The sequence below is a fragment of the Eutrema salsugineum genome, unplaced genomic scaffold (genome assembly GCF_000478725.1).
Source record: "Eutrema salsugineum unplaced genomic scaffold, Eutsalg1_0 scaffold_3, whole genome shotgun sequence".
NCBI lineage: Eukaryota > Viridiplantae > Streptophyta > Magnoliopsida > Brassicales > Brassicaceae > Eutrema > Eutrema salsugineum.
The window spans coordinates 6,846,046-6,857,732 of NW_006256756.1; the positions used below are offsets into that span (position 1 = coordinate 6,846,046).

General features: G+C 37.5%; 2 protein-coding genes across 2 annotated transcripts; one reads left to right on the forward strand and one right to left on the reverse strand.

The window, feature by feature from the left end:
- Positions 1–428: 428 nt before the first annotated feature.
- On the reverse strand, positions 429–1,752 carry LOC18015072 (heavy metal-associated isoprenylated plant protein 44). The gene is made up of 3 exons (XM_006396998.1): positions 1,603–1,752; positions 932–1,007; positions 429–751 (listed from the first exon to the last, which is right to left on the reverse strand). Exons 1-3 carry the CDS (start codon positions 1,750–1,752, stop codon positions 429–431), a joined length of 549 nt encoding a protein of 182 aa, XP_006397061.1.
- Positions 1,753–3,973: 2,221 nt separating this feature from the next.
- Positions 3,974–10,714, forward strand: LOC18015073 (defensin-like protein 226). The gene is made up of 3 exons (XM_006396999.2): positions 3,974–4,040; positions 4,160–4,286; positions 10,636–10,714. The coding sequence occupies exons 1-3, from the start codon at positions 3,974–3,976 to the stop codon at positions 10,712–10,714; spliced, it is 273 nt and encodes a 90-aa protein (XP_006397062.2).
- The last annotated feature ends 973 nt before the right edge of the window (positions 10,715–11,687 follow it).

Consider the following 11,687-nt stretch of genomic DNA (forward strand, 5'->3'; position numbering starts at 1 on the left):
CGAAAAACGTTAGAATTTCCTTCACAATATCGCAACCTATGATTTGTCGATATGTGTGGAAGTGGAAGGAACCGACTAAATAACCATCAGATACCGGGGTTGCTCGGATGAATTTACTTCAAGTACCATAAATCTATTATATTGTACGTACGTCTGTTTGTACGTTATGAAATTGACTATGAACTTTAAAAGAGATGTTTACTATGTTATTAACCGCTTATTGGCCACAAATTATCCGTAGCCCTACTTTTTTTTAAATAGTGAAATTTTATTTTTACACACCATAAAATGTCATTTGCAATGCAAATTAATTTAGAAAATTATGACTCCTTTTATGTTTTATTCTTTTAATAATTAATTAACTATAATACAATTAAAATTACTTTATGCCTCAAGTTTTCAGTCGTTATTTTTTTTTTTTTTTGCAGTTACATGAGACGGCATGCATTGACGTTATCATCATTAAACATATTACTAACCCTATCGTCTCCACGAGAACCTACGGGGATATTACCATGTTGTTCCGTACCATTGTAGCCATGTCTGTAATAGTTATAACTCTCTCTGAATTCTTTTGAAGGATCTACGAAATAGTTTTGAGTAGATGTGAAGTAAAGTGGAGGCTCAGGGTATGGCCAAAACTCAGCTCTCTTCCCGGCTCGTCTCACGGCTTTGAGCACTTTGTTTCTGTCGACGTATCCCACCACTCTCACTCTTCCCATCTCTCTCTCCACCTCTACTGAATCAACACCTGTGATTTCAATCAATTTCATCAAACCATAACCTTGTCTTTAACAAGAGCAAATATTGACAAATATTAATTAATGATATTGACATTCATAGCAAAAATAAAAGACCAATGATTATTATTTTTGACGATTTTATAGATATCTAAAACGGTTCAATAATCCATGTAGGTTTAATATGTTACCTCGGATTTTTGAGATTGCGTTCCTAACAATCCTGACGCAACCAGTGCAACACATCCTGACCTTGAGATCAACCGTCTTTGTGGCATGGATGTCAAACACAGAACATTAGGTTTCTTATGAGAAATTTTGGATGTATACATAAAAACTAATATTTTTATACGATGTACTGTCCAACGGATCAAACAAATTATGAACTAACCGGTTCTGCAAATACTCAAACTGAACTAAGGCTAAACAATTCGGTTCGGCAATTCCGCGGAAATATGAAAAATAGACCATCGTATTGGAATGGTGATAATTTGGCTCAAATGTTCATCCCAACACAATGGTCTAGCTTTTTATTTGTCCGATTGGTTCTACGATTAGTACTCTAACAAAACAATCCATAGTACTCTAACACAACAATCCAAGTCATTAAATATAGTTTGACAACAACAGAAAAAGATTCATATATATAGACCCGCTTTTATACGTTATTTACGCTATATATATTGTATGTACCTTAAGCTTAATACAAAAAGTATCATTATAATTTTATAATTTTTTATATCATCTTTACCAACCCAAACCATTGTGAATGGGAGATATTTAGGCTCTAACTCGGTATAGCAAATATCTCTAATCGAAACTGAATCAACGGATTCAAGTTAAAATAAACCGAAAAAACAACCTGCAAAGAGAGTGGGCGTCTCTTAGACATCCTGAAGTAGCTGATATGTGTGGTAGGTCTTGGATTAGACTCATGAAGGCGTCGGAAGGAGAAAATTCTTGCAATGATAGATAAAATAGACTCGAGACTTTTTGCTATAAAAGGAGACATTTACGATCGAAAATTTCGAAATAGATCATATATTGAATACTGGATTCAATATACAGATATAGAGAGATGAAAGCTTGGGAGATAGGAGAAGCTGAGACACATTGCGACATGAGTAAACAAAAGACTAATTACGGAAAGGAATATGTAGAAATTGAGATGGAGATGTTATGTAAGCAAAGTAAGCAGCTTTTTATTGTTGTTACATCTCGTGATCTTTCAAACACATGTCGACGCTCTTGCACACTTGTGCTTTTTTTCTTTAATAAATGAATGTTGTTTAAGTTTTTTTAGTTAGAAGCAGGCTTTGGCCTTATGAAGACGAAAAGCATATGCACACGTTCATATATAAAACTAATTAACTAATTTAAAGATACAATCACACATGTTACCGAAGGTGCGATAGCCTAGTAATTAGTGTAAGGAGTTAGTTTCATTGTGTCTTACGTTGATTAATTCCCTTTGAAAAGAATTAATATCCATGCCAAAGTATAATACATGAAAAAACAAAACAAAAAAGTATAATACATGCATGTCACAAAGACCAAAAACTCATTAGATTTTTAGTCAACAAAACGTTATAAATCAACGAAAACTCATTGGCGACTGCTACTGATGATTTCCTTTCTTCTCAGAGAAATCAGACTTCCAACTATTTGGGAGCTATACCCTGATGATTTCCTTCACCAGATTTTGTAATTGATAGATTGGCCTCTATAACGTAGTATAGTTATATTTCAAAATCGAAATTTGATTAAATGAGGCGTAGACGTCCAAACTGAATTGTTTAGAAAGCATAAAATTTGATAATTCTTCTGTTTCACATTGGAAGTTAAGAAGAATGCTTACTAGTATTAAGGTGGAAAGTGTTAACAAGATTAAAAATTTTGGGACTACTTTACAGTGTAAAGGAGAGATGATGAAACCCATGCTAAACCGGGTTGGGTTTGGGTTTGGGTTAATGGACCAAATAACCAATAGCATATATGTTTTTGCGTCCGATATAACTGATCACTACAGAGATTCATTTTGGTCGGTGTCAATAATTATAGACTTGGTCTTGAGTGGTGCAGGACAAAATAGTAATGCAGTTGTATAATATGATTCGGAACACCATTTAACCGTTAATCTACAAAGGATTTTCATAGTTAATAAAAGAAATGCGTCTCAACACTATAAACCGTTTTTCCAAATTCTTATACCAATATTTCTTACAGTTTTACCAAATTATATTTTTGTATTCTATTTTGCATTTATCAGTTGGTCTATGCGGTTCAGAGTGAACTGAATGAACTATGAAGAGTTACTTACAAGCCAAGGGCTTAGCCATTTCCGAGCAGCAGATTGGGGAGTTATTTTCTTTCGCTTTCTTGGAAATTTAGCATTTTGATACCAAATTTTATACTTCTATCAAATCTTTACACTAGAAAACATTTTCAAGAATTTTTTTTTTAAAAAGACTCTTCTTTGATAGGCGACATCGTGTAGAGCTACCACAACGAGCTCTATGGTTGCAAGATTGGCTAAATACTTTAGGCTTTTATTACTTAAAAAATTAATCTACTTTTTGTGTATTCAAATGCCAATAATTCTTATAGAGTTTTTCTTGATGAACATACTTTTTAGATAAAAACCCTTATTTATGTAAAAGTAGCTTGTTAATAAATAAACTTAACAGTTTAAAAACGATATGAGAACCAAGTGTTGTTAGCTCTACTCGTAAAGGGGCTTTAGGCAAAGCTTAGAGATTACAGGATTGAATGGTGCTTGGAACAGAATTAATATTACATGTTATGGTAAGAGAAATTTATAAGTTATGATTTATGAATAAATCTCACTCATAATTGATAATTAGTTTTGTTTAAACAGTTTTCTGTGCCAACTTCATATTTTTATTGCATTTAGTTTTTTTCCATGCTTAAATTGAAATGTTTAATTAATAATTTTAATATCAAAATTAGTAACAAAAAAAAGAAGTTTTGCAGAATTTTTCTAAGATCTGAAGACCGATACCATCGATTTTGTTGACTTGGCTCCACCTTTCCCTTTGATGTTTCTTCTCCCTAACATTAGCACCATGTATTTTTACCATATGTTGAGTGTATTTATTCTGAGTGTTTTTGGCATAGAAATTCATACGACAGAGTAAGACACAATAAGTTTTTGCGGCCATTAGGGGAGACCAATTGTGATTTGTGATTTGTTCATCATTCTTTTTAATAACATGAAATCAGATGTTTTGTTTATGATTTTTTGCGTGCTCACATCTCTCGTTCTAAGCAACGTTAGAGGTAATTTTCATTTTTTTAGCGTTATACATTTTTTATCTGAAATATTTTTACAATTTAACAGTTTTTTTTTTTTTTTTTTTTTTTTTTTTTTTTTTTTTTGCGGTTGACATATACAATAGAAGTGGAAGCCGTAAATTTTGGATGCAACCTTACAACATCTTTCCCTGGAAAGTGTGGAAACAATGGAAATACTGCATGCGTAAACGACGTAAAAAAAAATCCTCACGCACCAAAAAATCTGAACATTCGTTATGATGTGATCCTGGTAAAGGATCTGCCCTTGATCGTCACTCTAATGACTGGAACTTGATGAGATAGACCTTAGAAACAATCGGAGATTGTACAAGGGGTTTGGGAATCGATAGGACACACACAAGAGTCGCGGAACACTCTTGATACGCCTACTTGAATCTTCTAAGTGATATAACACACACAAAGTCGATTCAAGGTGTTTGAAGGATATGACACACCAACAAACGTGATCTTATTCTTTAAGAAAGAGTTTGAGAATAAAAGATAAGATGGTTTGATACAAAGAAGTTCAAGCGAATATAAAGAAGAAAGAAAGAAGAGATGAGTCTCACAAACATTAACTCAATCTCGGAAATAAACAAAGAACAAGCTGTCAAGTTTGAATTCGATTTAGACGCTCCTCTTGATGAAACAGCTTGGGCTTAGGCTTTGTGGACTTAGGCGAAATAGAGATCCATTCTTGCCTCATTAAAAACCTATCTCAAGAAAACCCAATGGGACAAAACTTGAGATAGGGAAAAAGAGTACAAGCCTGGATCTCAAGCCCACTTAGCCATCTTGGACTTTGGATCACAATCAGGGTGCTTGTGATCGGCTCTTTTCCCTCTTGAACCGAATCAAGGCCTTTGATGATAGCTCCAATGATTTTCTTGAGCTTCTTAGTCCTTCATCGAGTCATTGGACCACTTGGAACGCTTAAAAGATCTTCTTGATCAGCTACAAGCTCTTGTTCCTCAGCTACCTGCTCTCCATCTTCTAGTTCCAACTCCAAGTCTTTATTGTTGCTTTCCAGAATCACATCATCCCCCTCTTCTTGAAAAAGATTTGACCTCAAATCTGGATCATCTGCACAAAAAGGAGCTAAGTCAGCAACATTAAAGCTAGGACTAATATTATACTTACCTCGGAGATCTAGTTGATAAGCATTGTTATGAATCCTCTTGATGATCTTGAACGGTCCATCAACCCTCGGCATAAGTTTTGATTTCCTTTCAGCCGGGAACCTTTCTTTCCTTAGGTGAACCCAGACTTGGTCGCCAGCTTCAAAGATCATCTCTCGACGTTTCTTGTTAGCTTGTTGCGCATAGAGTTTAGTCTTCTCCTCTATATTTTTCTTGGCTTTCTCATGGATCTGTTTTACTAGCTCGGCCTTCTTTTGCCCATCGATACTAGCTCTTTCACTCAAAGGAATGGGGGTTAGATCCAAAGGAGTTATAGGATTAAAGCCATAGACAATCTCAAATGGTGAAAATTTAGAAGCAGTATGCATCGAGTGATTATAAGCGAATTCAACCTGAGGCAAACATTCTTCCCATGACTTAAGATTCTTCTTAACTAATGCACGTAGTAAAGTAGACAGAGTTCTATTTACTACTTCAGTTTGTCCATCAGTTTGCGGATGACATGTAGTGGAGAACAGAAGCTTAGTTCCTAGCTTAGACCATAACGTTTTCCAAAAATAACTAAGAAACTTAGTATCACGATCAGAAAAAATGGTCCTTGGCATGCCATGCAAACGAACTACTTCTTTAAAGAACAGATTGGCTACATGAGATGCATCATCGGTTTTATTGCATGCAATGAAATGACCCATCTTTGAGAATCTATCCACAACAACGAATATAGAATCCTTTCCTGTTCTAGTCCTAGGCAAGCCAAGTACGAAATCCATAGAGATATCAACCCAGGGGTGAGAAGGAATAGGTAATGGAGAATACAAACCGTGGGGCTTAACCTTAGACTTAGCCTGTTTACAAGTGGCACATCTTTCGTAGATTCTCTCTACGTCTCTCTTCATGTGAGGCCAGTAGAAGTGATCTTGCATCACTTTCAAGGTCTTAGTGATGCCAAAATGACCCATGAGACCTCCTCCGTGTGCTTCCCTGACTAAAAGATCTCGAATAGAACAGTTAGGAATGCATAGGCGATTATCATAAAAGAGGAACCCATCTTGCCTGAAGTAATGATCTTTTGGCAAACTTTTCACAGGATTGGTATTTTTCTCCAAAGTCAGAATCTGATGTGTACATATGTTTAAGCTGTTCAAATCCTATAAGCTTAGCATCAAGAGTAGAGATCAAAGCATACCTTCGAGACAATGCATCGGCAACTACATTGTCTTTACCTTGTTTGTACTTGATCACATAGGGAAAGGTTTCTATGAATTCTACCCACCTTGCGTGTCTCTTGTTGAGTTTTTGCTGCCCTTTTAGATGCTTAAGAGACTCATGATCCGTGTGTATGACGAACTCCTTGGGCCAAAGATAGTGTTGCCATGTTTGCAAGGCTCGGACCAGGGCATAGAGTTCTTTGTCATATGTAGGGTAATTAAGTGTGGCGCCTCCAAGTTTCTCACCAAAGAATGCTATAGGCTTCCGATCCTGCATCAAAACAGCACCAATACCTATACCAGAGGCATCACATTCGATTTCAAATGTTTTAAGGAAATCAGGTAAAATTAAGAGAGGAGCATTAGTAAGCTTATCCTTTAAGGCTCGGAATGCATCTTCTTGCGCTTGTTCCCACTTGAATCCAACTTCTTTCTTGATTATCTCAGTAAGTGGAGCAGCAATGGTGCTAAAGTCCTTCACAAACCTTCTATAGAATCCGGCTAAGCCGTGAAAACTCCTTACTTCACTCACGGTCTTGGTACTTGGCCATTCTTTTATTGCTCCTTCTCTTCATCGACCTTGATTCCATCTGCGCTTACAACAAAGCCTAAAAATACCAAGTTATCTGTGCAGAATGTGCATTTCTTAAGATTGGCATACAATTTTTCCTTCCTAAGCACATCTAAGACAGATTTCAAATGCAAGACATGATCGTTTAGACTCTTACTATAGACCAATATATCATCAAAGAAAACGACCACAAAAACACCTATAAACGCCCTAAGAACATGATTCATTAATCTCATGAAGGTGCTAGGTGCGTTTGTCAAGCCAAAAGGCATGACTAACCACTCGTATAGGCCATGCTTAGTCTTAAAAGCAGTTTTCCACTCATCTCCCTCTTTCATCCTAATTTGATGATATCCACTCTTAAGATCAATTTTAGAGAAGATGCTAGACCCATGCAACTCATCTAACATGTCGTCTAACCTAGGAATTGGATGCCTATACTTAACCGTTATATTGTTAATTGCTCGGCAATCAACACACATGCGCCAGCTACCATCCTTCTTAGGCACAAGTAATACGGGCACAGCACAAGGGCTCATGCTCTCTCTGATGTGGCCCTTCTCCATGAGCTCGTTCACTTGTCTTTGTAGCTCCTTAGTTTCTACCGGGTTGGTTCTGTAGGCAGGTCGGTTGGGTAATGAAGCTCCGGGGATGAAATCTATTTGATGTTCGATGCCTCTAATTGGTGGCAACTCCTTAGGATTATCCTCCGGGAACACATCATTGTAAGCCTGCAATAGGTCATTCATTTCACTCGGTAACACCGGTGTGATGTTAGTGAGACTAACAAGAGACTCTTTAAAGACAAATAGTAAAACCGGTTGCTTGGATCAAGGCTCTCGCTACATCACCAGCTTTTAAGAAAAAGTTCGATGATTTGTTCACGAGTTTCTCCTTTTGCTTGAGTTGGAGCTGATCTTGATACACTTCTTGAGGTGTTAGAGGCACCAAAGTTGTTTTCCTGCCATTGAAAACAAACAAATGCTTATTAGTAAAACCATCGTGTATAACTCGTCTATCGGATTGCCATGGCCGGCCAAGAAGGATATGTCCAGCCTCCATAGGCAACACGTCACAAAGGATCTCATCTTGATATCGTCCGATGGTTATAGGGACTGAGACTTGGCTATTCACTTTCAGCTCTCCATTCTCGTTCAACCATTGAAGCTTGTATGGCCTCGGATGCTTCTTAACGCTTAAACCTAGCTTCTTGACCATAGCCTCACTTGCGACGTTAGTACAACTGCCCCCATCGATGATAAGACTACATACTTTCCCTTGAACAAGGCATCGAGTGTGGAATAGGTTCTCTCTTTGCTCTTGTTCTTCTGTCTTGGACTGAACACTTAGAGATCTTCGGGCAACTAATAGCGAACCTTGAGCCGGCATCTCCTCGTACTCGGTCATAGGTTCATATTCAGGACTTTCTTCCTCAGACTCGATTTCTCCATCGTCTTTGAGAATCATAACTCTTTTATTAGAGCACTCATTGGCGTAATGACCTCGGCCTTGGCACTTGAAACACTTTAAATCTCTAGATCGACTTGTGGAGGCTTCGGTTTTGCCTTTTCCTTCTTGTTGAGTCACGAACGGCTTGTTCTCAGGCTTTGGCATCGCTATTTGCTTTCCATCTCTTTGATAAGGGTTGAGCTTCTCCTCCTTTAGGTAACTTGGCCTAGAAGTTGTAGATACGGCTCCATAGTTTGATTTTATCACCGGTTTCCTCTTAAGTTGTTGCTCGATAAGGATGGCCTTATGCAACATTTCCTCAACCTCCACGTAATGCTGCATCTCAAGCCGATCCTGTATATCTCGGTTTAAACCACCTAGAAACCTTGACATTGTGGCCTCTCTATCTTCGGTGATATCAGCTCTCAACATAAGGGTTTCCATTTCTTGATAGTATTCTTCCACTGATCGGTTGCCTTGAGCCAATCTTCTGATCCTCTGATGCAATTCCCTATGATAATGGCTCGGCACAAACCTCTTCCTCATGATAGTTTTCATTTTCTGCCAACTCTCAACAGGGTATTCTCCATTTCGTCTTCTAGAAGTAACCAATTGATCCCACCAGCTTAAGGCGTAGTCGTAGAACTCGGTGGCCGCGACCCTTACTCGGTTAATCTCGGTGTAATGTTGACAGTTAAAGACTAATTCGATCTTTTTCTCCCACTCTAAGTAACCGTCCGGATCATTTTTCCCATGAAACGAGGGAATCCGCAACTTGATTCCTCCTAATCCGTCTTGGAGAGGTATAGGCTCGTCTCGGGCTCGTCTTTGGCGTCGGTGATGGCTCCTAGAAGAGCTGCTATCTCGGCTGTAGTACGACTCAGCCGCTTCATCTCTTGGTGGTCTATGTTGTTCTCTGGTTCTCTCAGGCGAGTGCACGCGATTCCTTCTCCTTGTTTCTTGATCAGTTTTCGCATCGGATTGGTGTTGCATCTCTTGCTTGAACACTTCAAACTGAGCAGCCATTAGTTCTTTCATTTTTGCGGTCATAGCCTCCATCAGAAGCTTGTTGTCTCGTTGTTGGCTGGTTTCTTCTTCTTCGATCATGGCTTTTCCTGAAAATTTTCACAAGCAAAGTCACTAGCGATCGGTTCTGTTTTTTTTTTCAGAATCTCGAAAGACACTTTAAGAAAATTTTAAAGACGATCTTAAACGGATGCGAGTAGGAAGTTGATCGGTCAGTTTAAGACTAGTATGATCTAGATGTCTTGTGATGCAAACAATCAAGTTCTCGACAGATCTAGCACAAGTGATCATAAAATACAGATTAGAACTCGAAAAGAACTTAGATTTGAATCGGTACAACCTGATACACGACAATCCAGTGATTAGAATGGTGCTTTGATACCACTTGATGTGATCCTGGTAAAGGATCTGCCCTTGATCGTCACTCTAATGACTGGAACTTGATGAGATAGACCTTAGAAACAATCGGAGATTGTACAAGGGGTTTGGGAATCGATAGGACACACACAAGAGTCGCGGAACACTCTTGATACGCCTACTTGAATCTTCTAAGTGATATAACACACACAAAGTCGATTCAAGGTGTTTGAAGGATATGACACACCAACAAACGTGATCTTATTCTTTAAGAAAGAGTTTGAGAATAAAAGATAAGATGGTTTGATACAAAGGAGTTCAAGCGAATATAAAGAAGAAAGAAAGAAGAGATGAGTCTCACAAACATTAACTCAATCTCGGAAATAAACAAAGAACAAGCTGTCAAGTTTGAATTCGATTTAGACGCTCCTCTTGATGAAACAGCTTGGGCTTAGGCTTTGTGGACTTAGGCGAAATAGAGATCCATTCTTGCCTCATTAAAAACCTATCTCAAGAAAACCCAATGGGACAAAACTTGAGATAGGGAAAAAGAGTACAAGCCTGGATCTCAAGCCCACTTAGCCATCTTGGACTTGGATCACAATCAGGGTGCTTGTGATCGGCTCTTTTCCCTCTTGAACCGAATCAAGGCCTTTGATGATAGCTCCAATGATTTGCTTGAGCTTCTTAGTCCTTGATCGAGTCATTGGACCACTTGGAACGCTTAAAAGATCTTCTTGATCAGCTACAAGCTCTTGTTCCTCAGTTACCTGCTCTCCATCTTCTAGTTCCAACTCCAAGTCTTTATTGTTGCTTTCCAGAATCACATCACGTTGTGATTGTGCTGATAAATATGTGTGGCCGGGTACGCCTCCTCAGCGTTGGTGTAGATGTATGTATGTTTGCTAAGCTTTACTTAATTTCCATAACCAAAATCTCATTACTAATATATAAACAAGAGGCTACCGAGAGTCATTAGCCTCTTTTTTCAAACTAATGTTTTTTTTGTTGTTGTCAAATTAGACTACATTTGGTTTTAAATAAATATATTTGTGAGTTCCCTTATATGTATAAAAGAGTTTGTGTTTCTTCTTATGTAATTGTGTGCGTGGGTAAGAAATATTGGCCAATGACTATGTCAAAACATGAAACAATCTTTATCCCACACCAGTTGATACAGTCGAGTTTTCAAATCCAACAAATATCGCAAGTGCATGGATATATCACTTGTAGCACAATTATGATCGATTCCATTAGGAGAGTTCAATAACACACAAGAAATTCAAATCACTATGTAAGCTAAACTATTGATTTTAAGGTTTTTTTCAATTATGAGACTAAGCAAACTCAAATTCTAATTATAATAAAGCAAAACAAAGAGAGCAATTAAAGAATGAACTCAACGATCAAAACAAAGTCAACCCGACAAGACATAAGCAAAGATTGATCCATTACAGGAAGTATATCGTATGGTCCATGGAAAAGGGTTATTGCATTAGGAATGATTAACGTTAACTGACGAAGCTAGCTTTTCTATGACATTTATTCATCTAATCATATAACCAATCAAATTTTCTAATTGCAATCATCAGATTAATTATCTTTACGCATAACTTTGAATACAAACCTACAATTCATCTTAATTATTAATTTTCGTTGTCTAAGAATGAAAAGCATACATTAGAGTTGATCTAGATATTTTATAAATCAACTTCCGGGCATAAACATCAAAGATCTAAAGTTGTATTTATCTACCTACAAACATTGCTCAATAAAGTTCTTGTCCAAAAACTCCCTTCATCGTCGATAAAAGAAATTCAAACTCAGCATTTAAAGGGATAAACATCATCTAGATCCCATTAAACCAAGAACATGAGAATCA